Source organism: Odontomachus brunneus, unplaced genomic scaffold, assembly GCF_010583005.1.
Source record: "Odontomachus brunneus isolate Ranch 3 - 2012 unplaced genomic scaffold, Obru_v1 Obru_scaffold_029, whole genome shotgun sequence".
Lineage (NCBI taxonomy): Eukaryota > Metazoa > Arthropoda > Insecta > Hymenoptera > Formicidae > Odontomachus > Odontomachus brunneus.
Window position 1 is genome coordinate 1129149 of NW_022639479.1, and position 26503 is coordinate 1155651.

The window sequence follows — 26503 nt, forward strand, 5'->3', positions numbered from 1 at the left end:
TTGGCACGGATTCAACGACCGACTTTGCCAGCGGGCCAGCGTCTGGCTGCTCCTCGCAGACTCCGTCGCAATGTATGAAAAGATTCGAGTCGGGCGGGACGTTGGTGACGCGCTCAACGTAATCCCCGCAAGGATTTTGCGCCACGTCAATTGTCCGCTGTTCTCGAAGGTACGTAATGCGATTCCATGCCGCTTGGCTCTCCGATGATGCGGACTGAGCTGTTCTGATCCTGCGAGCGACGCGGGCGTCAAAGTGATGTGACGTGCCATCAGCTTGAATCTGTCGCCGTTCGTAGAGTTAGCAGCATGGCAAGAGTGCGACGGCCAAGACGCGGCCGTCGTTGCTTCGAAATCCATCTTCCTGCCGGCTCGCGTCGTCCCTCGGCAACGTCTCGTCATCTCGCGATTGCCCTCGAATCGTGGATCGGTCGATCGTGTTCGTCGTGACTGGCGTTGTCGAAACGCGAACGGGAATTCTTTATGCAATGACGTATGCGAAACACATATAATTGCGACACGGCTCGAGCCGCACGCTCCTTCCGTTTCCCAAAAAGGGGTAAGCCTCGAGTGCCCGCAAAATCAATTGTTCGCGACAGCGACCTATGTATGCCGCTTGTTTGTTTGTCGAATCATCTCGCGGCGCGCGCGACGTGAAGTATTTATTATTTCCCGCGGTGCGTTATACACGACGTCGCGCCTCGTGTCAGTCGGTGTGCATGTCGAGCCCGCATTGGCGTATGTGTGCGTTAACTATGAGTGTAGTTAGGTATAATAGTAGTGAGGGGTCAGTTGCGTGTCAGCGCGGTAGATCTGCAATGCGGCGTTGCCGTTGAGACCGTTGATTCACAAAACCCTTCTTCCTACACTGATTATACTTGCTTGTGTGTACGTCCACATTCCTGTGTGTGCTGTGCGGTCGGTGAGTTTGCGCGGCTGCAATACGTGTGCGCGCGCGCATACACGTGTGTGTGGAAACGACACAGAGAGGGGTGCCGGGCGCAGCACGCGCGAATGCGGTTACACACACGTTTCAAACACCCTCAAACACGGCTCTTTCGCGGCGGAGTTTACGACAGCAAGCTCACACGAGTCGCGGGAGAATGTATTCTAAGATTCCACTCGCGCGTCCCGCATGACCGTCTTAATTGCCGAAAATACGGTAAATGGAGCGCTATTGCAGCGTCATCCGCGGGAGCGCGGTTATACCGCAGCGACCTCGCGAGGACGACACGCGTCTCTGTCAGTCAAAACATCATCTGTTCATCTTTCAAACGCGGAGAATCGTTCGCCATACAGTCCCGCCAATATCGAAAATCGATCGGGACGCGATGTCGACCCTGCTAATCGGGCGCGTCGGCGCGATATCGATTCGACTCATCGATATCTGAATGACTGAGAAGGCCATTCGCGAGGTAACAATGGCGGCCGTGTCGATATCTGGCCGTATCTGCTGGCCGTTGAAGACGAGATGACCGGTCGCTCTTATCGCAGGTGACGCTCGGTACGGCATGATAACGCTTCCTCTGCGGGTCTTTCTAGCCGCGGGGTGGCGAAGACGAGCGACTGGGATTCGTGCGGTGTCGTGCGGGCTCTCGCGTCATGCGCCTTTCGTCGAGTCCGAGTCTCGCGCGACTCGACGCGTCGTGGAGTGCGCGCGCAGCAGTGGACGGGCGTGCGTAGTCGGCCGCCGCGGTTACGTCGAGGGTGGCTCGCGGGGGTTGCGTCGCGCACCTCCGGCTCCACCGGGCGGAAAGGTGGGCATCGCGCAGGGTGTCGAGTGTGTGTGCAGTGTTGCCTACCGCGCAGGGAGCACAACACTCGCCGTCTCTCTGACCTCCCCCATTTTTACTGATGTTTCGTTTGGGATTTGTGTGTGTTCCTTTATGAAAACTCGTTATTGCGGCCGCGCCGGACGATCATCTCGCAAATACACACTTATGCTCAGACCCGTCTCGCAGCAGCTGTCCGATAATGTCTCTCGTCGTCGCGCTCGTTACGTGACCCGCGAAACGCGCGTTACGGGAGTCTACGCGGGCACAACAGGCACAACCAGCGGACGGTCTTCGTGACACCGTGGCGGCCGGATCGGGGTGACCGATGATGGATCGTAGCGCGAAACTGTAGCCCCCACGCGCTCTGTAGCGCGATCGTGATCATCGTTCCGCTCCGTAATATAATAATAAATCGTAATAAGAGAACCCGTGGCACGAATATTGCCGGCGCTACTGCGAATTCGTATTCACATATCTAGCTTCATATCGACCATTCCTCTCCTAGCACGTAGTTTCCTCTCGCGCGCGAAGGCGTATCGCTCTAAATAATAAGCCAGCGCGTATACCGACACAACGTGTAACCACAAACGCTGCGTTTTAATCGTCGCGCGCACGTTCACGCGGACTACTTGTGCCCGACTCTACACGGAAGCTGTGAAAAAAAAGTTTATGCTCTTCAAAAGTGGTGCCTAAGCTCGTGATTTCATAACGCGGAGGGAGATACAAAAATTATATATATATTAGTGCCTACACGTCTCGTACACACGTGCAATAAGGGAAAGAGAGTGAAAGAAAGAGAGAAAGAGAGAGATAGAAAGAGAAAAGGAAAGAAAACACATAAATGCAGATCTGACTCGCTTAGATCGATCTCTACTATTAGTCTGTACATACACACGTTTTGGGATACGATTGCGATGCTCGTTTACTACGCACCAATCACGCCAAAGTATCAAAGCAAAGAGAAAGCGCACAGAGCGAGCGAAGGAACGGAGGAGACTACGCGGTAAGACACGATAGAATTGCCAAAGTTCAGTAATACGTTTCAACGGGTATGGTTGCCGCATTAAGAGTCAAGTACGTATGTACTCGTTGTTGAGTTCGTACGTGGTATCCATACCGTGATATCGGCCTGTTTCGCGTCCCCTCGAAGTGTTCCGATAGACTGAAACGTTTTACCGACGTTAGTAATGTCGCGATTAATGCTGTGTAATCTTGGCAATACCTCGACAGCGGGAAATGATACGAACAACAACGCAAATACAAACAGCAGTATGGAGGACGACGATTCTTATCCACTGCCTACAATTTATCGGTATGTACTCACACAGCACGATCTAATTGTTAGAAAAAGAGAGAGAGAGAGAGAGAGAGAGAGAGAGAGAGAGAGAAAGGAGAGAGAGAGGAGAGAGAAAAGAGAGAGAATCGCTCTCCTCAGGTTTCCGCTGCGGCTTCGAGGAGTTCGCAGCCGCGGGTCGCGGTCGCCGAGGCAGGGCGAGTTTGGCAGCGAAACGGGAACGATCGTCAGGGCGCGATATGGAGCGCTTACCACGGGGTGTCGTGCGCGATTCAATTAAAAGGGCCTTGCCCAAAGATCCGGGATAATCTGCCTTGCCTAATTTTACGGTAGAGACGCGGGGAAATCGGCTTTCACGCTCTCAGCCGCGGGGCAATATGTCCCACTTGAAGAGTTCGAAAGATGGATAGAGCGCGTTTGGATGCGCTGGCCGCGAAATTCCAGTGTCTATCCGCAGATACGCGTGTTAACGGCTCAGAGGTCTCAAGGGAATTTCTACATCGAATTATTCGTTTTTATTTTAGTTAGATTATTCAACGGGTCTCCCGAGCAGCACGAAGCATTCAACATTGGGGCCAATGTCAAATCTCCAGCGGCCAACCGTCGGCCAACATGTGCTGGGGGATTAGGGTCGTGTCGATTTTTCGCCTTTTTTTTCTTCGGGATCGCCGTCTCTCGCCGTTGTTTGCGCCTCGCGTTTCGCTTAATGCCGTTATATCGATCGTAAGCATCGTTTCGTGATTTACTTTGCCGCACTTTGGCGGATTATCGAAGATGTTTCGGCGATGCTTTAACTATTAAACGCGGCCGGCTGACAAAGTTATCGTGTCCGGCTAACGACGCAAAGTGGTCAGCACACGATGCACGGGGTGTACCGTGCGCTCGAGCGAGCGAGAGACGATATTCCCCGACCTGAAAGCCGTCGTCGTGCCGTCCCCGCGCCGGTGACCCACATCGCGACGGCGGCGGCGGCGGACTCGCGGTGGTAGTTTTAGCCTTTAAAGGGGCACAGGCGTAGCGCGCACCCGGAGACTTTGGACGTCTTCTCGGAAATCTTGATGCAAATTGCAAAACGGCCGAGCCGACTGAAGCCGATGGCGATGAACGGCGACATGCCGCGATTCGCCGAATGGGCGAGCTCACTCGTCGAATGGAATTCAAACTTGAGTATAATCCGACGAGTATCGTTCCGCAGCATCGACGACGATCGTTATACCCGACGCTGAACGCCGCCGCTTCCAACTCAAGCGAGTAACGCGAGCTGCGGAGCGGTGAGCCGTGTAAGCTCACTTAGATCCGGCTGCACCAACGTCACTTACGGCTAACTTTGGCTAAAATAAGTTCTCTTTCTTCTATATCGTGCGTAAGATTATTGTCTAAAGAGGGAGAGAGATAAAGAGAGCGGATCGCGCTAAACTCGGCTTATATATTGATACAGAGCGTCAGCCACAGACCGGGTCTGCTGTCGATTTATTCATATCGCTCGACGGAGAGCGATGATTTCATAGCTGCCATATCAGTATTTTCAAGTTCGAGACGAGTGAATCACACGTAGAATCGACTGTATAATCGGTTGCAAAATGGTTTGCACATCTCTTGATCAAATGAAGTTGCAACACTTCAAGTTAGAGCACTTCAAATAAGAGCCACTGCTGATGTCCATTTGCCACACTATGTCGTGTTATTTTATGCATTACAAAATGTATATAAAAATTGCTTAAATAATAATTATTTTACTTTAAAATACATTCTCCTTTTCACATTTATATCGTCACATCCTATACTATACATCGGCTTCTGTCATGACCGATTATTGCGCATATAGCCATCAGCAATGGCTTTTAATTGTGACAACCCCTGAAGCACTGCGATTTCATTCGATCAAAAGTGTGCAAATCCTTTTCTTGTGACTGAATCATTCATTATACACGTGTGACCGATATACAGACATCCGGAATTGCTCGCATCCGTAAATTTAGTGTCAGCTGATAGCGTCAGTCCACACGTGGTCTGAGACGATCAGATAATCGAGCCATGTCGCGTCTGTAATCGCAACATTAAGTTGATGATAGGTCGATTATTAAGTTTTTTCGCATCTAGTGTTTTTCCGTACTGATATGACACAAGCAGAGTGTGCGCGTTTCTACGTGAAGATAACAGAGATAATAACGATTCTGAACGTCGTAGGACGTACGAAAATCGTTCTTCGTGGAAATGTCCGTGTATTTTGCCCTCTCTGCACTTTGATTTCGATAAGACCCGTCGAGTTTGTGGGGCAAACGAAACTTGCCGAGTTTGTAGAGCAAACGAAAATAGTACTGGCAAATAATTGTGGAAAATAATTTTAGCCTAAAACGTATCTCGTTCAATATTTTATATATATATAAAACTGTGTGTTTAATCAATTTTAATGGAGTGACTCGGCTTTCTAAGAAACATCCAAATGGCTTTATATCGATATTGTCACTCGTGTCAAAAGATAAATTTTACATTCTCCTGAATTCTTGATACTCAGTTATTTTCGTACAAGATGACGCACATAAAACCGGTCTTAAAAGCAAATTGTATTTTGACACTCTGTGTTATAATCACGTCTACAGAATTGTTTCGACTTGTTTGCGCTCGCGAGTTAATTCTTTCGAGGACACTCAAGCTTTTCTCACTGTATAAGACGTCATCCGCATAGCGATGAATGTTGTTCAACGATGCTGCAAGCGAGACGACCTCGCATCATCATGATATTACTTTCTAAATTTTTATGTCACGGGAAAAACTCTCGAAAATCCATATGACGGGTACACGCGCCGCATGCATGCGGCACTATATGCACACGTGCACGCATGCGTATCCGCGTAGGTGATATATAGCGCGGTTAAACGGCGATGAGAGGGTTGAACCGAGCCGGTTTAACGCGAGGTGTTTCTCTCGAAATCACCGGATGTCTTCTCAAGCAGGAAAACTACGGGACAAACTGAGAAACACGACTCTAATTGTCCTGACAATTGGAGACGTTGATAATTGTGCGACTTGGAAAGTTTCACGATTTTCGCGAAATTGCTCTCGAGGACAATTCGAACATTCAACTCGGGGCTAGTTAGTCGCGACGAAAACGAAATTAAATTCCGCGCTGAAGGATTGGCAGTTCAAGATAAAACTTGAGAGATCGCAAAAGAAACGACACACATCTCGCGACGGCCGGTCGCGAGGTGAAATTTGGGGGAAGCGAGTATCCGGTGGTTCTCCGGTGGCTGGAAACGCGGCGATCGACCATCGACGAGGTTGCGACGAGACTCGACGATGTCGCATCGCCTCCACGTTTCTCGCGGCGCGTGTATGGCGCGAAACGAACGCAATATCGACATCGATATGCGATAACTCGTGCATGTTGTATGCGCAGCTGCCGTGCACCCATAGCAAGTCTGGATTGCATGGAAGAGTTCAACGGCGGCGGAGGCGGCGGCGGCGGCGGCGGTGGCGGCGGCGGTGCAGACTCGGGCGTGCACTGCAGCAACACGACCGGAACAAAAGAGCAGCTACTAACTAGCTGCATTGCCGCACAAGCGCAACGTTTGCAGCATCCCTCGCCAGGTATTCGCTACCGCAACTTGGGCAAAAGCGGTCTACGTGTTTCCAATGTTGGATTAGGTACGCTGAATGTATTCCCCACTTTCGTAGAGTCATTTCTCTGAGATCTCTTTTGCGAGGCTTCCCAGCTAACCTAGACCCACTTTTCCGTGGCGCACATATCGCAAATCGATCTTGGAATGCATCCTCTCCACGGCTATCGGATTTTTATTACCGGCCTGCCGAGACGCCGTGGGTGTCGTCGTCGTCGTGTTCGATTCACGTCTCGCATTCATTATTCCGTAACGCTGTGCTCTCCCTCGCCGTCGCATCGTTCTGTTTTTATTCTCTTCTTTTTTGATTTACAAATGTTGCGAATGCGAATATACGACACACTCACACCTGGCCGAACGTTCGCGCTTAATGGTTCAGACAATACATATGCAATTCACATAGCTTGTGTAGACAAACATATATATCTTGTTATATGTGTGTGTGTATATATATATATATATATATATATATATATATATATATATATATACACACACACAGACATATATATACATATATGAAAATTTTTTTAAGGTACGCTTCGAATTATTAATTTTTTTCCTGAGGAGTTGAGTGTTTCTTGCGATTTCTGCAAAAGCGATCTTTTAGGAGACGCAACGGAAAAATTTGATTGCTATTATATGCTAGTATCACTGTTAACATTAGAAGAATTTTATTGCAGAAAAGACGCAAACTTAACAAAAATAAAGAGATACATGCTCTTTAATATCTTTTGCACGTTCTTGATAAATGTATGTTGACTTAAAGCAGAATATAGCTTGCCTTCGCAATGTTCTCTTGCGAGTTACTTCAATTTCACGGATCGCGATTTCTTATGCGATCGTCCCTCTCACTGCTTTTCTACTATCACTGATCGTCATTTCTTAAACTTGCAAAAGCTTCATACATTTCCTATTTGCAATATTCTTAATATCAGAGCCAGCAGAGCCGGCTGGATATCTCCGGGATGCATCGATAACAATTTGCTAATAGACCTTGAGCTTAACAGGCTTAAAGACTCAAGAAATGAGTTATTTGTGTAACTCAGTCAACACGCGGTACCTTGCATTTCATATTCAATTTGCTCGAGGCTATTAGTAAACGTTGCATTTAGCAGTTTTACAAAAGTCGTAAAGTTTCGCAAAATCCACCTGCTCTCGAGCCGGCTCTGCGCGCAGCCACTTGATCTTCGGGCGGAACGGCGTTCTCTCTTGCGAGATGGGTAAGCTAGACCTACTAGATCGCAACGGCCCCTCAGGTGAACACATGGTTGTTGTCGCGAATCGCCCGCGGTAAACGGTCGCTGATGTCGCTTGATTGGTTTTATGCGCACAGGAACATGGACCACCTTCGGCGTGGGCGGCTGCGGCAGCGAGGAGACCGCGGAGGCCGTCGTGGCGCTCGCCTACGACAGCGGGATTAATGTATTTGACTTGAGCGAGGCCCACAGCGGACACCGCGCGGAAATCCAGTTCGGTCGGATTTTGCTGAGGCGCGCCTGGAATCGCTCCAGTTACGTAGTCACGACGAAAATTTACTGGAACACCAAGTGAGTAGCGCTGGCCTCGGTTTTGGCGCGTGTCAGTGTCGTTGGTGGCGTCGTCGTTGATGGTGTAGCGGGCATTGATGATCATAGCAGAGGCTGGTAGTGGCGTGTCGGTGGCTCTCTCTCGATGTTGTCCGTATACATATACGTATACATATATATATGTATATATATATACATATATATATACGCTGCTGCACGCGAAGGCGCATTCTATTACGTGTGCTTCTCGATCGATGGCTTCAGTGTAATCGAACTTACGCTCACCGACCTTTATCCTTCGCGTTTCCCCCTACTCTAGCGTTACTCTATGTAGATCGTGATATTTAGGTATTGTACGTAATAGCCCGAACCTGTAGAGGATGTAGCTCGGTGTGACTCCAAGCGGAGCTCGTTGTCGCGGGAGAAGTAGTACAAGATGTGCGCGCGATCTTGTGTGATTCTGCCAATTGCAAATTCTCCCGGAGCGAATTGACGCTCATTTCCCGGAGTCAGACGTAGTTTGATATTCTTTTGCAGTTTTAAGTATCCTGATATAGCAAAAAAAAAACGTGTAGCTGAGAGAAGTGTAGTCTTGTCAAATTACAGCCCGCTTGCGCTTGATCAAAGAACAACTCGCTGTTAAACACACACCGGAGCCGCGTATTTGTTGGAACCAGATCTAAAATTAGAAGTTACATGTTGCTAATAACTCTCAAAAAGGCTACTAACATCTTATCAGATGCCGTGCTCCGTATTTGCGATCGTATATGTCGCGTATCTGAAACAATTCATAAAAATAGCGGCCTTGAGCGTACCGAAGTAGTATGCTATTGACGATTAAGATCGTTTCCCATTCAAAATTCAGCCGCGCCGCCGGTCTTATATCGGGCCGCCTAAAGCCAATTACGTCGCCTTTATTTTAAGATTGTGGAGTATCCGCGCCGCGACGGTGTTATGCATAAGCGAGAATCTCGGTACGAGACGGCCTCATTTAATATTAAGTGGCCTGTGAATATGAGGTTTCGCCTTGACGTGTGGATCGATAACTAGGTTTCTGTGCGTTAGGCGTCGCGTTAGACCATTGTTTCGATACATCCCGCGTTAAATTACACCGTTGTTGTTGCGCAGGGGGAGCGTTAAGAGCGGCACGCGTGTCTCATCCCCGTCTCTTATGATTCTCATTATTATTAATCCGCCCCTTGTGGTATTGTGTTACGAGACTGATAACATCTACCATTCTTGTGATAGGACCGAGGGTCGCGGGCTATCGCGGAAACACATTATCGAGTCCGTGCAAGCTTCGCTCGTCAGGCTGCAACTGTCGTACATCGACATTGTCATGATCCACAAAGTCGATCCAATGTGTCCGATGGAAGGTAACTTTCCAACAGCTACGTACTCTTGCGAGCTAATATTCGGGAGGATATCTCTCTGTTTTCGACAAATCCTCCCTCCCGTTCATTTCATCGTTCGTCACACACTTACTGGCAAGACACCTCACTGCACCAAGCATCGTATATACACACATTGCGACATGTTATATTTCCGATAATAACTTTACACGATATTTCAAGACGTTCTTCGCGCGATAACGCGTAGTTCCGTATAAATAGATGTTCCACGTGTAGAAATAGACTCGCCACTGATCTTAAACGTCACGTGCTTGAAGCATCGCTCGGAAGTATCTTGCAATGAATTTCAGTTCACGGATAAAGGTAAAATCACTCTTCGCCGAGATCGGCTGAAACGTTGAGAATAAAATCGAGGCTCTTGAACTTTCAAAGAAGATCATTAATTTATCGTAACGGGGATTTCTCGATTCCAAGATACGCTGTTACACATTTGTGGAACACGATCCCTCCGAATAACGTTATGTAATGAATTTAATCATGAAATGAGAAGCGCGTTATCGCAATTAATAAGGAGGATATAACGACATTTTTAATCTGGAAATTCGATAAAGTCCCACACTTGGTTACACATTGCATAATGCGATTCGACTTCACAGAAGACATAAAGAATTTCATGAGGCTATTCCGGTCTATTCAGACGCAAAATTTCGAGAAACGAGAAGAGAAGCAAAGTTACCAAAAGTTTTTATTATAGTGACGATTTGATGTTTGGCAGTTGCACTGTGCCGTAACAATTATCGTATGCTTCTTCTCATCGTGAGAATGGGAAGTTATTGTCGTGTAAAAGTGTACATGTACTTTATATATACATATATTTGTATATATTTATTTCTTTTGTATAAATATACATGTCAACTTCTTCATCTTCTTGTGTTTACGTATCGCGTTAATGTATGCTTTAATATCGTGTGAAGAATGTATGTAAGTGGGAATTATTTAGCCATTTTACCTTTATCCCTATATACGCTTCAGAACATATTTTTGCTCCATCCCTGACAGATATTTATCGTAAAAAAGAAAAGAAGATAACTATCTGTTTCGATAGAGGATAGAAGTTCATGTATTGGTTTGCCGTCACTTATCATTCACCTGGCAACTTTCCACAATGAAACGCGACACCGCTGTCTCTCTTGTGTCTCACGTGTTCGCGTGGTCTCGTTTCAGAGATAGTTCGTGCTATGAATTATGTCATAAGCAAAGGCTGGGTGATGTACTGGGGTACATCGCGATGGACGCCCGTGGAGATCATGGAAGCCTATACGAACTGTCGGCAATTCAATTGCGTGACACCGATCGTCGAGCAAGCGGAGTATCATCTGTTTTACAGGGAGAAACCTGAACTCTATATGCCCGAATTGTATAACAAAATCGGTAATTAGTCTATCCACTAAATTCATCTAATAGCGTGTGATAACGCGAGAGCAAGTTTTCCCCGCGCAATCTTGCCTCTTGATTTCTCTCTCATCGATCGGCAAATTCGGCAAAGAATAACTCTCGCGATCTGTTCAAAAGAAGATGCCAATTTTTACAGGCGTTGGCTTGATGGCATGGTCCACTGTCACTATTGGAATGGTATCCTCAAAGCCGGAAGACTGCGGCGTATCGTTTCTCTCGAGATCCTCTTATAAAGTAAGTATTCGATAGAGTAAACAAGCAGATTCAAGCAGATTCACGAAAATGTCGAATACTGATCTCATCTTTACGATACAAGCTATTCAAAATGAGGAACTTTCACCCGACTGAGAATATTCTTTATTTCAGAACAAATATTCTTCGTTCAGTTGGACAGAGGATGAAACTCAATCTTTGTACAAGGAGGTACGGTTTTATTATGAGAGTAACGCGCTTATACAAGTAATATGCACATACGATTATTGTACTTGTAACATTTTCACGTATCCCTCACTTAACGTTTTCCAAAGTTCACGTTCGCTGATTAATTATCCACTCAAATATATTATCACAAGCATAAAACGCAGTGTCACTTCCTCCATTTTTAATCCACTTTTTATTCATCATTTTTAATCCACATTTTTATTTCATTTTCTTTATTTTACATTAAAGTAGAGAATATAATTTAAATAAGCATAATCCCATATGTGCAACGTAAGACGCGATTCTGTGCGCTCGTCTTTGAGGTAATGCTCGTTTTCACGCCAGGAATACGCGTGGAAGGACAAGTCCGCCGACGAAGAGACTCGGAAATACTCGGATAAATTGCGGGACGTGTGTGCTCTGGCCGAAAGATTGGGATGTTCTTTCGGACAACTGGCCATCGCGTGGTCTTTAAAGAATGAAAGTGTTCAGTGCCTTCTGCTCGGTGCGTCCAATATAGATCAATTGTATGAGAGTCTCCAGAGTTTGCAGGTAAACTTCAGTTTGTTCGTTTAAATCAAACGTTATACAGAATTCGATGCGCAGCGTAGGTGAAGTTGCTCGGCACACTCTTTCAATATTGCATTTGGAATTATTTTGGTATTCCGCGTAACTGTTGAATCAAAGATCTCAAATGCCGTGGAGAGAAGGAGAAAAAAAGCAGCAGCGAGAAATGTCGCGGTTTGCTTTCAGCTTATTCCAAAATTGAACGCGAATATAATGAGCGAGATTGAGAGGATCCTTGACAACAAACCGTCCCGACCGCCGATGGTGTCCACCCTGGCGCTTAGATGACAATCGATGTGCCCCCACGGCAGTGGTGGGGGCTCGCTGGAGGAGGCTGGCAGTCCGAAGAGCGAAGGCGGCAACAGTCAGGATCAGGAGCAGAGCAAGGAAGTGAACAATAAGATGCCGTTCTGCGAGATACAATGAAGAGCGCGACGACGGTCCATCGTTCGCCCCGGTATTGTCGAGCCCGAGGACCGACGCGCGGACTTGTCCGCGTCCTCGCCCCCGTTTGGTCGCGGCGTACGTCGAGTGTACATGTTGCACATCCGAGTCGATGACAATATTTACTACAATTACGAGTACATCGGGCAACCTGTCCGCGACGTGTCCGATGGCGAGGCACAGCCGCGGGTGACTCCTCGGGCGCGCGATTCCTTAACCCTTTCGCACGTCACGTCGCGTCGCGTAACATCACGCGTGGACACTCGTAGATGTAGGGAAGTAAAAGGCGATTTCGCACGAGTCTCTCTATCTCTTTCTTTCTTTCTTTCTTTCTCTCTGTCTCTTTCTCTCTCTCTTTCTCTCTTTATCTCTCTGTCTTGCTCTCTTTTTCTCTCTCTCTCGTTCAACGGAATCGCATGTTGCGCTTGCACACACACACACACACACACAAATAAACAAACACGGAAACACGTGACTGCTCCAAAAGCGAACCTTTCGTAAAATCTCTCGGCTACAGGCACATTTGTCGTCGAGGTTTTCATTCGCGGTTCTAAGGTGTTCATTATTCTTAACGTTAATAATCCCGTTTGCTACATGCACACACATACACGTACACATAAGAAGTCACACCCGTAGTGCAAGGAATTTGGATTATCTCGAGTGTCCACCGAAAATACCAAGACACACTCGTTCTGCCACTTTGGTGAAGTAAAGAAGCGATTTGCGGATAATCAACTCGAACAATTATAGCACGTCGATTATTACTTAAAAAGTTACGTCATAGGTCGTAGGATTTGTCGAAAATGATGATATTTATCAGCAGAATTGCGTTTTGAGTACTCCACCCGGTGTTCTCACGCCTAACGCGATGTACCACTTCATTAACTTCAACCTCCGGATTTTACATATTCTATACTTCTTTCGCTGCCGCTTAGTTCTACGCTCTCGTATTTTTCCCCGTTAATCTCTCTCCGCTCGGAATCTCCGCTTCTAGGTATCGTTTCTATTCAGTTCGCTTTTAGATATTTAGTTTGTTCGAGGATTTTGAGGAGAATCGCGTTGCATTAGGAGACGCGCGACACACAGCGTGCAAATTTTTAATAGATTTTTAACAGAGACACATCGTGTCGGGAATTTCTCGCTTTTGAATACGAGGAAGAAACATATTCTGTATTTCTTTCGAGGATACAGCGAACCGGCGGGTGAATGCGATTGAGAATCGCTTTTCAAAGAAGACACGGCGATGTCGAGTCCGTGGAACAAATTAAAACAAGAGAAAAATGAATCGGTGAACTGGCGAACCTTTGTTCATTCAAAATCCGATTCACCTTCTTGCCTCATTCATCCGTCGCGTTAATTTTCTTAGATGCTGTCACTTCCTTAGAGATTACACGTTACATTCGAGTTATATTTTCACACGGATGTTCTCCGTAATACATACGTTGCCGTGCATCAAGTATCTCCGTTCGCAAGCTCAGTCGAACTCATAAGAACTGTACTCTCTAAAGTATATTCTTCATTGAAACGCTATACTTATAACTGGTAGTCCAATTATGAGTATGGCATTGGTAAAATCTCGTAGAAAGGATCAGTTAATAGTTTAGTTAAAAGAGTGTTACCATTATCGATGCATTTGCCAACTCAAATAATGTCATTGCACGCAAATCGCATGGAAACGATTTAATTCCATCGCCATAAACGCGAAAAGGTGGACTTGATGCGTTGACTTAATGAATTTTGCAATGAAATCTTACTTCTACTTGTCCAAATCAGTAAGATATAAGATAGAGCGATAAAGTCGGAGTGTATCCACTGAAAATCAGTGAACACACACAAATTATCGATGAAATACTTCTTTTATCAACTCAATGAGAAACATTTTTACCGATTCACTTTAAGAGAGTAAGTTCTTAAGCACGGATACGCGATAGAATCACACACGTGGCAAAAGGAAAGAAATCTCTGGTCAGCCGGACATTATCGTACAAGAGATCTTTACTCTAATAGATGATCGTTTTTTTTAAACCATTGTTTGTTTATCGTTCACGACAGCTTTGTTGGCTTTACCGTACAGTAATATAGCGTCCTGAAGAGAAATCGTTTGTCTTGAGAGCGACGCGAGGTTTGCAGTGAATAACTTAGAGTCACATTTACGCACGTGTTCATATTTACGTTCGATTTATTTTACGGTTTCATTAAGGAGAAAAAGAGCTCGAAGGAGAAAAGGAAAACAGAAAAGAAAAAAGACGGAAATCGTCGACAGACGCGTATCGCGCCTTCGCTCACTAAGCGCCGCTTTACCGATCATTTGAAACATTGCTCAAGTACGGTAGCCCGTGAGAGAATCTCTCGCGCATGTAAACATGACGAACTCATGCATAGGATGTACATAAGTATCGGAGAAAGAAACGATGGCGTCCTTTTTCTTGGCAACGTAGTTCACACAGACGACTTTTCCTTACTGCTAGTGTTAGGAACGAAACTCCACGTGGCGTGTGCGAGAAGTAGCTTGTAAACAAAAAACAAAAAAAAGAAGACGTAGTTTCGTTTGTATCGATAATCGCGCTATTTGCCACAGCTATATTCTACCCTCGGATATTTTTGCCGAATATGCGACGCGCGTTACTTTATACACACGTGACGACATCCTGTGCGTAACGTCACGCAGGTGCGCTCATTTTTACGTGCGTGCGGAGATCTTTCCCTCTCTGTATTGGTATCATCGCATTCCATGCTCGATCTTGTCAGTCCGATTATCGAAGATAAACGCGAGTTTCTCGCGGGAATACGGCGATGCCGCGTGTCTACTCGGGAATCAAATAAAGAAGAAAAAAGAGAGAGAATAATGGAGAGTGGATAATGGAAGCTGCCAGTACGCTTTTATCGCGCATACGGTTTTCTTCGAGCCAGACCTTCGACGCGTCCGTCGAAGCGATATATATATATATACATACATACATACATACATACATAACATATGTAGGTACAGCGACGTAGGTCCACTGTAAATATTTGGAAATGATAACGTTATAGGGGAGTCAGTCGCGTTACGCGTATAAAACCAATTGTCGCGCACACAGTAAATAAATCGTGCGGACATAGAATTCGCGCGGGATTAATGCTTACGAATCGACACATAGCAATCTCTGGGAGAACGTCGAGCGATAATCACCAACGCGGTTCGACATCACCCATTGTTTTTTACATTTTCGAGTATTTACGAGTTGCGCAATAAACAAGTCGCTCCAACGGCGGCACATAGGAATTGCTCTTATTGTCGACGACTGCGTCGTCCGTTGCCTACAATCGATCGAATCGTCGGTGGTGGATTTTATTAGGAGTAAACGAAATCTCTATACGGCATCGGTACCTGAAGAGCGTGCCTGTGTGTGTAAGCGCGTGCCTGAAACTCAGCTCGTGTGTAGATTCAGTGGGGCGAAAGAAACGAGGAAGAAAAAGGACAGCGAGAGACCGACGGTAAAATTGTGGGGCGTTAAATAAAAGCAGATCTCTTCTCTCGATGGTCTCTTGATCGCGAGCGCAATCTCAACTCTGATATCGCTCACTCGTCATACGATCGGTATCACTTGGTAACTTCAGTAAGTTAAAGTGACGAAATGCAAAGTCGCGCAGAGATAAGAGAACAAGATCGGAGAATACAATCAATCCCGCAATGAATCTAAAATTCAATTGGACCACACGTTCCCGCACTTTCCATGTTGCTGCCCCGACAGTTACATTCGTTTGCGTGTATTTAAATTATAGCTTGTGCCGTGACAAGACGTCAAACAGTTTCGAACAGACGTGATCGTGCAGGCCGCGTGACAATCCAGATAAGACACGGGCCGCAATCATTGAAGTCAAGACGACCTCGTCAAGACTGACTCCAACCACTTGCTTTCTCCGGCAAACTTTCAATTGGCGCTTCTTCCCATCATTTCGCTCGCGTTCAACTAAGATAAGTGGTTCTCGTTGAATTGGATCAGTCTTTATTTGTTCCTCAGTTTTTACATTTTACCCACGACAAACGTTAATCATCATCCTGTTGAGCGATATAAAAGATAAAAATATACCTTGGCGCGTAATAAAGATTACATTGCTCTTCGGGGCACGTCGATGCTCACATCGTATTTATAACTTTCTGTGATGTAATTTATTTAAAAAAAAAACGTCCAAGGGAAGATATATACGCAACACATTACCGCGGCCTATTGCACACCCTCCACCGCCTACTTACTTACTTACTTACTTACTTACTTACTTACTTACTTACTTGCTTGCTTGCTTACTTGCTTACTTGCTTACTTACTTACTTATCGCCTGTTTACTCTCTCGTAAATAGGTATACATAGATCTCGCTGACCGCGTCGCATAGGCAAGTCTACCGTATCCTTAATGTGATAGGAAGGGAGTACGGCAACGTAACAGCGCCAATAGAAAAGCAATATCCGAGAATCGACAAGAATAAAGGAAAAACGAAAAAAATATTTCTGACACGCAGAGTCCTTCTAATCGTACCGAGTCAAACTAAAATTCGAAGTCGTCATGATATTCTATTGCCCGATCGTTTCCGCGTTTTCGGAGCACGAGCCAGGTGATTCACGCGCAGGCGATAGGAGCGGGCCCGTTTGCCCGTCGAAAAACACGAGAGCGTCCTCGATGCCAAGGAGCAATATCCCGATGGTCATTGGGAATATCCGTACGGTCACTGGCGACATCCTGAATGACTAAGGGGACCAATGTGTGTGTTGCGATGGACATCTCATTATTATCGCTGAGTATATCCTCAATGACCGTGAGGAGACCATCGCCGCGACGATAATATCGTTATATCGCTACTCACGATTTAGCACATTCGCGACTACGGTGATCTCTTTCTTTCTTTCTCTCTCTCCCTCTTTCTCTCTTTATAAGAGCACCGAAACGAGCAAAACGAACAAATTGATGCGCGTATAATTGTTACTGCAAAGCGTAACACACGCATGTAAAAAGAAAAAGAAGAACGAAAGAAGAAGCGCGTAACGTAATGTATGAAACAAGTCTTCGAAAGCGTAGCTGAACTTCACGGCGAACTCTCTTCGCGAATATCTAAAGAGCAAATAAGCTGAGAGCAGATAAACTGGTTCGCACAACAGTTCGACGTAAATTGGTCGCTTCGTGCTCGCAAAACGCGGGAAGAGTCGACATCAAATGAGAAATGTCATGCCGTCCGCTTGTAAATATAAAAGTGGCCGGTCGAGGCCGATTTATACTATAGTACATTAAGAGTTTTGGGATGGGCAATCTTTATACGATATCGGGATCCATGTTTCGTTTGCAGCGAAACGGCACACCTCTTCCCTCCGAAACTACTTACATACTTCGCCACAAAAGTCACGCGTTTCTTTATAATACTACTATATATGCGAATTAAATTATATATACAAATGTATGTGTGTATATATATATATATATATATATATATATATATATATATATATTTATATATTATGTATGTATATATACACACATTATACGCTTTTTTCGAGCGCGATCGAACATTGCACGAAGGAAGGTGCGGATGATCGCGATTGATTCGCCCATCCCAATAATAGACACTTCAAGAACACTTTTGCGTCTTCACGATTTACGGCATTATAACATCTAGTGTATAAATTATATAATAATTTTTATAATAAAAACTATAAATTCGCATCTGTGTGTGTGTGTGTGCGTGTGTGTATGTGTGTGCGTGCGTGCGTGCGTGCGTGCGTGCGTGCGTGCGTGCATGTGTAAGTGTGAGGAGTGTTAGTCCTCTAAGCCGGAAGTTCAATCCTTAATCCGAAAGATATCTCGCAGGGATATTCCGTCAAATCTCGAACGTGCTTACTGAAGACATTTCTTAATTCACAATTATGGTCCTTCGATTTTTGTAGGGCTCAGCATAAATTTTCTGTACAGTGTCAAACGAAAACGCAAGACGGATGATACAGTAAGAACGTTCTTAACATAATAAATAGTTTTTAATGAAAGTTACATTTTTGTTCTCTGATACAAAAGTCTCTTTGATCGGCATTCGAGCCTGCGTCTGCGTATGTGTGTGTGAATGTGATCGGAAGTTTATGAAGTAAAAATATGAATGAGACATAATTAAAACGCATAACAATCTCGCAACAGCTCCGTGGCAATCGACAAACCTTCGCGCCTCAATTTTTGTTCATGTTCTCAGTCTCATGATCGCGGGACTCCGTCATTTTGCTCTCCTAAACGCACGAGGAGAAGCTGTTAAAAGCTGTTGATCTCGATTCAACGTCGGTTTCCCCGCCTTGAGAAGGATCGACTCGTGGCGATCGAAAAATAGAAACAAAGAGCGACGACAGAAGCGTCGTTGAATGCGATGGAGGTCAGCACATGGGTAAGTTGACGGGGAAAAAAACGTTGAGCTCTACCAGTACAGCGAAGATGAGGAATATCGCGTACAATATCAAACAAATCACGCCCACATTCTTGTTCAGTTGATACTTGTTGAATGCGATCACCATGTAGAAAATAATCACACATATGATGATGGAGAGTACGCTGTACAACAGCGCACCCGAGACGATGTGAATGCTCTTCCCTGATATGCAGGTCTTTATAAACCAGGGTACTCCAAGACACATTAAAATATCGAGTGTGTTTGCGCCTAATGTATTGCTCATAGCCATGTCACCGTTACCTGCGATACAACATTAGAAAATATCAATTCTAGATTGCAGTGCTTGCCGGGAGACGCTACATAGGGTGATTTGTCCAGTAAATGAGCGCCAAACTCCGTTATTTGAACAGGCGAAGTCAGGTTAACCTTTTGCGAAACATTTTCTCTGACATAATCATACGATCTGTGAGTTATTTCTAGTTACTCACTTGAATCATAAAGTGCGCCACATAACATTATAATAAATATTGCAAACTGTTTATTCATTGAGTAGTATTCAATTGCTGGACAGATCATTCTAACTTGAGCATCTACATCGAATGTTTACATCGAATGAAACAGATTCTTCGACCCTTCTGACGGGCGTGTTTCTCTTCGATTGATACTTCGAAGAAGGTAGATCTCGTCTTTCTTCTTCTCGAACTTTAATGCGACATCTGAGGGGGTGCATCTCATTGCGCAAAAATGAACCTATTATCCCGGTTCGAGGACATCGAGAGACGAATTGTTCCACGTGTTTTCATCCGACTGCTCACCTTGCCTGGAAAGTATCACGATCGAGATGAGTTCTGGCATATTGCCGCCGGCGGCCAGAAACGTGAGACCCGTTATGGAATCCGAAATATCTATAGTGTCGCCGAGGACAGTCATCATCCATGATACCAGGTAGGAGGTAATCGCAATCCATAAGACGCACATAATGAACGTTACCGGATACCAGTTTTTCCATCGTTTGTATCTGCTGTCCGGTACGGTAACGAACAAGATTAGTTTTAAAGGCCAAACAAAGCAGAACCAGATTTTGGCTAGATTACCGCCGGTTGGCCATACAAAGGGCGTATCTAAAACGGAAAGAGGGTCCACAAGAGAAGACAGCAATTTACAAATTCTGCTGATATTGGGATTATCTTATCGTAATAACACATATTCGCATATTAAGTAAGTTTGCCCTTGCGCGATTCAGATTACGCGCTCGCGCGCAATATGTATGTATGTACCTGGCTCCACATATTCCTCCGCAGTTTCCAGATTATTTTGTGCTTCCACATCGCGATCAGTGGAAGGCTTCTGAGCTCCGATGCTCGCACCGCTTTTCCTTCTATATTCCGCCACGAGTTCGCCATGAAAGTACGGTCTATAGAGACCGTCGACTATGGGTTCTTCCTTGCTCTTGGGAGCTGTCGAATAACAAAGTGCAAAGTTCATACACACAGGTGGTCCACGTATCTCGCTAGACTCTTAGATGAATGCATACGCGGTTATACTGAATTACGCCATCACCTGTCGACAAGTATTACATGTCAACGTAAAAGACATTAAGGAGATGTGAGAGTTTCTTATTAGAGCATCTTATACTTTAGCAACTTGTTTGAACTTACAAGTAATCACAAGAACTTTGATACTTGTTCATCGTATTAAAGAATACCCCACAAAAACATGCACGTTACACCCACGTGGAATCCACGTGATTTCGTGGATTCGACGTGAATTCGACGTACGTTTTTGTGGGGTATATCACATACGATTTCACAATTATTTCTCTGTGTATATATTTGTATATTCAATTATTAAATATATGACTAATTGTTGTTATATGTGTATATATATATATATATATATATATATATATATAATTTTTTGTAGAATTTAGTCACAGTATACAAAAAAAAATATGATTATACAAAATTACGCTAATCAACATTATATGTCATTGAGATATTTAAAACATAGGTTTAAAGTCTAACTATTCTTTATATTATTACTTTGCTTTGTTTTGCTTATATCTCATATCGCACAATACAGATATTATTAGATATTATTAGATATTATTAGATATTATTAGACATTATTAGATATTATTAAATAGATATTTCAAAAATTAAACAAGCACTTACATTTTTCTTCTGAAAAGACTGTGCCGCTGGTTTTGCCAGTAAACAGATGCGCAAACTTACTATACCATCGTACAAAGCATTTGCCGCAAAACAATATCGTTAGGTAAGCGATTAGCAATACTATGAGGATGGCTGCTTCGTATAACTCAATTACGCCGTCCCTCATTATGACCACCAGAGTGCTGACTGATATCACGTTAAATATGCAATCGCGTGTTAATATCCGCCATTCTAATTGTATTGCCTGTTGAAGAATATGAAACAGACAACAGTTTTATTTGCTCCGGCAATATTGCGAGCGAGACGAGCTATAAAAGATACAAATAGTGTTTATCTCAAAATTGATGCGGTTTTTGCATGAGGACAGTTTTCTTCTTCTCGAACATTCTTTTATTTTTACGCGAGGCTTTTGCAAGACGACAATAAAAATGGAATTAGGTCCTTAAACACATAATCTTAATGAGACAATAAACTGTTGGCGTGAAGTAAAGCGATATATTATCGTTGCACGTCGATACAGAAAAGAATAGTCAAGGAAAATATGAACATTATTATTGCTGTACCATTGTCATTTGCAAGAATTGTGTGGCGTAATCAGTACGCGCAGTTCCTTATCTCTTGACATGTATCAATAGATGAATAAAAAATTGATTAGGAGAATTTGTAATCCGTTGCGATTCCTCTAAATTCGCACGCAGATCAACACAAGTGCCATAATATTTGTATTATTATTAGAGTTACTGCGATTGCCGACTTCTTGAATGTAGTAAACGTGGAAGTGTCAGCAGAAAATATGCAGAGTTGATGCAAAATCGAAATGTTAGCTGATAATATGAAAATGTAATTTCCGATATTATTAAAGAGATATATTAATCTTTAATCTTTGAGTTATATACTTCGGTATTCATGATATAGGTGATAACAAATAACGCAAAAATCGATTGGAATGCTAATCGAACTTATCGCGCCAAAACCGGATCTAGATTAGTATTTTATCAAATTTTAATTAGTGACGGATGAATGTAATATAAATATAATATAATATAATAGTATATACAAACGTGATATACAAATTACACTTTTTACTGTAGAAATGGCTGTTAATTAGATGTATTCTGGCAGTCTGGATTTCAAGCTTTCATATCGCGATAAAATCCGTCAATGTAGATATATTTGTTCTGACAATAACCAAGTACGATAAAATGAAATACATCATCGTATCGTGAAGGCAGCACATGACATTATTCATGACATCGGGGAATTCCGCAGGTTAATTTCTTAAACTCCTTGATTCTTTCAGAGACTCTCAAATAATGACACGAGTGGTCGCTGCCTTGATTATATAATAAACAAGATTAAAGAAGACTGACAAAACTAATTATTTTCCATTGTACGTTCCGAAAATAAATTTTATATAACATTTCAAGTATTTATATGTAATTTATATATAATTGGTACTGCAGTTTTTCTCCCAGACAACATAATGTCTAAAATCGGGACATAAGACATCTTAAAGAAAATCTTTAAGACGTCTTAAAGACATTTATACGCAAATCGTTTGAAAGACAACTTAAAGGTGATCTTTAAGACGTTTTATATCCCGATTTTAGACATTATGTTGTCTAGGGTTTTACTCTAATTCTCGTTAAGTATGTTATATGACAAGATTTCCTGTCGCGATTGCTTCATACAAAGTGCTAACATATTAAGTAACAGCAGTCTTACAAACATGAGAACGATATCCCGATTGTTTAGATATGTTCAGGTAATTAAAAGGCAAATTATCAATCCAGATAATCATACGATTCAAAAGTCAATGAACAATTCAATTTTAATGCGTCAAACACGCGTGCTATGAAAGAGAAGAGAAAGGAAAAAAATTTTGTGCTTTAAAATATATATTTCTGTTCTTTTTTTAAAAAAGGCTTTTTTTAAAGAGACAAATACTTTTACTCTGGATGTTGCCAAAATAGCTATTCCCTTCTCTAATATATATTAAATGTGATAAATAAAAAACAATAATTAAAAGTTCGAGTATTGGGCGATAACGAAGTATTTAACACGAGAAACTAAATATTAAGCACATACATATAAGCACAGAACAAAAAGTTTTCATTCAAGGGCCTCCTTTGAATGTTTATGACCTATAAAACATTGTTATTGAGAAACTGATAGACTGCGTATTGTCTCGATAAGGTAGCTTATCGGCGATATTTCGAGTGAAATTGACACGATGTCTCGTTGTCGCGTAAACACACAGAAGAGGAAGGGCGAGCGATACACATCGTGTCGCAGGTACTGCGTTGTAGTTAAATGGGATGATCAGGACCTGGATCAGGGATTAGTGTTGAGATAACCAGTATCTACAGACCGTTCTCTACGCGGAGGTGTGCGAAAGCGCGCGCCCTTGTGTCATATCCATACATAATGAGTTATCATATAAACCCAAATACCACGGATTCCACAGGTTGTTTGCGCAAGAGAATACCATCTATACATGTTTCCAACTCTCTATCCCATATTTCTTTCTTTCTCAGTAAACACCGACTATAACAGTAACATTATATCAATATTATAATTTCCCACTCAATAATGTAACCATTACATAACACACGTATTTACTGTAGGTGTTATTGTACTTAGTTGGCATTATCGCGCATAATCATGCATCAATCATCTTTAATCACGCATCAATCATCTTTAATCATGTATCAATCATCTTTTAACTAAACGTCTACGTAGTCTTTTGCAAAATGATAAAGAATTTTTCCGTTCAGTTTGACTTTCTAATGTACACAGCGGCAGACGCCACCATCACAGCTCATCTACCGTCGTATCGTGTGATCATATTCTCCATTAATTTTCATTTAATAATTCAAAGTTAATAATTCAAAATTCTACGTGGTTGTTTGCGAACTGGTAGAGGAATTCTGTGTGAAGATCTAATGAGTTCTACTTGCACACAATGGATCATGTCATGAATTGTCAGGCACCCTGTATAAACCACTAAATAGATAGAGATAAGCGAGATGAGATTTTCATATTGTGATACCACCGATCTATTGCGACATTCACCGGATACGATAGTACCCGATATCCGTTTTGGATGCACTTACGTGAAACGCCGATAACGCGCCGCATGCTGGAGTGGCGAAGGTGTCGAAGACCGCGCTGCCCATGACAGTGCCGACTCCGAGATCGGATTTCGTCACGAAGGTACCGATCATGTTGACGAAGAGCTCGGGGAAGCTGCTCGCGGCGGCGAGGAAGGTCGCCCCGGCCACGTCGCTGCTGATCTTCATATGCGCGCAAATGCAGTCGAGCGACGGCAGCAGGTAGTCGTTGCAAACAAACGCGGTCATCAAGAAGCAGTAGAAGCTGAAGAACGCGTGCAATGCTACCGCGCCTTGACGCCGCTGCTCTGCCGTAAAGAGATCGTCCGGGAACTCTTCGAGTGAGTGCGGCGTGCAGTTCTGCGGCTTTGTTTCGTCGTATAATTTTGACTTCTCTTCGTCGTCCAACTTCGAGATAATCTCCACGAACGCGCTATCGACGAGGTGGCTTGGAACATCCTCGTAAACGTCGACGCAACACGAATTGTTCGTCGAATTTGCATGCTGGTTTCTGTCTAATCAAACAAGCAAGTTTCTTTTATGTTAAGAGGAATGGCCAAACGGCCGGTCAATAGATAAAATGTCGAAGAGATACACTGAAATATCAGAAGATCTCGAATATTCGAGATGCACATCAGACTCTCTTCACTTCATTTTGTAGTTTGTGCGCGTTCAGATATATCTTCTTGTGAAATGTATGCGCTTATTGTCTGCATAAATTTAGTAATAATGAAATGATAATGATATTCACGTAACATTTGCAATGTCTTCAGCTGATAGCTTTAATAAGGTAGTTGAGTAGTTTCTTGCAGTATACGCATGAGCTTTTCGCGGAAATCTTTTTTTAGAATTTGCAGCGTACGCATGAACTTTTCGTGAAAATTTTTTTGGAATTTGCATCGCATTTCATTTAAAAATTTATGTTAATTAAGAATAATATGCTAAGTGTTATTATTGATTATTAATATCGTATATGATATACGCGAAACACATTCTACGACTACGACAAAGTGATAGAATGCATTTATAAAAGTGATTTTTGATCACGATTTTCCAATTACAAAAACACACTCAACACACTTTGCACTTTGATCCTCGCGCAATGATCTTTCCATCGAGATGCGCGATTCCATCTCTATATTTCTTCTTCTTCCTTTTCTTTTGTCCGTTGTCCAAAATTTATATAAAATTACTCATACAGCATAAATGTCTAAGTCATCTTAACTCATACAGCATAAATGTCTAAGACGTCTGAAAGATATTCTATCTAGACGTCTTTAGGACGTTCCTAAGACTATTTCAGACATTCATGCTGTTTGGGCACGCTTCTTTGAAAATCATTGCCCAGTAAAAACCAAGTAACAGTAACATTATATCAATGTAATAATTTCTTACTCAACAATATAAGTGCAATACGATACATGTTGCATATAACAGTTACATCGTCGAGTGAGAAATAACATTAATTGCGTTCAGCGAACACAATAGTTGTATCCCATACAGAACAAATATTCAATAGATATCCTAAGAACGTTCTAAGAATATTTGAATATTCTTAAAATGTTCTTAGGATATTTATCGAACATTTGTGCTATATGGGATAATCAATTAGTAACAATTATTCATGATTGATGTATATTTTTAGATGTAGTAATTGCATTATAACCTCCCAAAAAATCGTTTACTCAATTGTTGCATTCGCTGAATGCAATCATTGTGCTGCTTTATTCATATACACCATCAATAGAAATTATGTTAGATCAGCAAAGGCGATACAAATATCTGAAAGATATCCTTTAGACGTTCAACACGTACTTTTCGAAGCTTAATAATATTAATACCGATTATAAATATTACAGCAATGTAATAATCATGACTTGACAAATCAAGTCGGTAAATTTTATCCCCATAAAACTCACCAATGAAGAATTCCGTAAATCCTAGATACGCATTATCATAGGCAGGTATAAACGCAAAAATAAAGAGTATTGTCGTCGCGATGCTGATATTCATTTTTTGTAAGCCTAGCGCGAAGACGTGAAAATGCCGCCGCGGCGCGATATATCGAAGCGGATCTTACAAGCGACGCAACTACCGAGACGAAATACGGTAAACTGTTGCTCCAGCCGCGGTAACGGCATTTATGATAAATTCCGTCGATCAGACTGTCTCACTCCTTCCTACTGACTTCCCGCAGAGAGCTTTATCTTCTTTAACTGTCGAGTGGTATAAAACTAGATAAAGACACGTACAAAAGTTCACGCGTTAGTCTACAGTTTATCGATCGTTATACGCATATATCAATCCATATTCCAACATCGAATATTTATATAGTTTAATACTATTCTAATATAATTTTAAAATACTAC

General features: G+C 43.1%; 2 protein-coding genes across 6 annotated transcripts; one reads left to right on the forward strand and one right to left on the reverse strand.

Moving 5' to 3' along the window:
• The first annotated feature begins 82 nt into the window (after window positions 1–82).
• LOC116843061 (voltage-gated potassium channel subunit beta-2) lies at window positions 83–18481 on the forward strand. 4 transcript variants are annotated; one of them, XM_032813085.1, is made up of 10 exons: window positions 1127–2775; window positions 3003–3084; window positions 6464–6711; window positions 8020–8233; window positions 9461–9588; window positions 10789–10995; window positions 11156–11253; window positions 11386–11442; window positions 11785–11991; window positions 12193–18481. In XM_032813085.1, exons 2-10 carry the CDS (start codon window positions 3044–3046, stop codon window positions 12292–12294), a joined length of 1302 nt encoding a protein of 433 aa, XP_032668976.1. In that variant the 5' UTR covers window positions 1127–2775; window positions 3003–3043; the 3' UTR covers window positions 12295–18481. The 4 variants fall into 4 exon arrangements, with proteins under 4 accessions (XP_032668977.1, XP_032668975.1, XP_032668974.1 ...); XM_032813086.1 differs by lacking the exons at window positions 1127–2775; window positions 3003–3084 and adding an exon at window positions 83–169; XM_032813084.1 differs by having other exon boundaries at window positions 1123–3084; window positions 6464–6654.
• A 352-nt stretch (window positions 18482–18833) lies between these two features.
• On the reverse strand, window positions 18834–26441 carry LOC116843058 (sodium/potassium/calcium exchanger 3-like). 2 transcript variants are annotated; one of them, XM_032813077.1, is made up of 6 exons: window positions 26054–26441; window positions 24138–24649; window positions 21022–21265; window positions 20125–20304; window positions 19663–19968; window positions 18834–19147 (listed from the first exon to the last, which is right to left on the reverse strand). In XM_032813077.1, the coding sequence occupies exons 1-6, from the start codon at window positions 26145–26147 to the stop codon at window positions 18834–18836; spliced, it is 1650 nt and encodes a 549-aa protein (XP_032668968.1). In that variant the 5' UTR covers window positions 26148–26441. The 2 variants fall into 2 exon arrangements, 1 of the variants encoding a protein (XP_032668968.1); XR_004377832.1 differs by having other exon boundaries at window positions 19006–19147; window positions 19455–19968.
• Window positions 26442–26503: the final 62 nt, after the last annotated feature.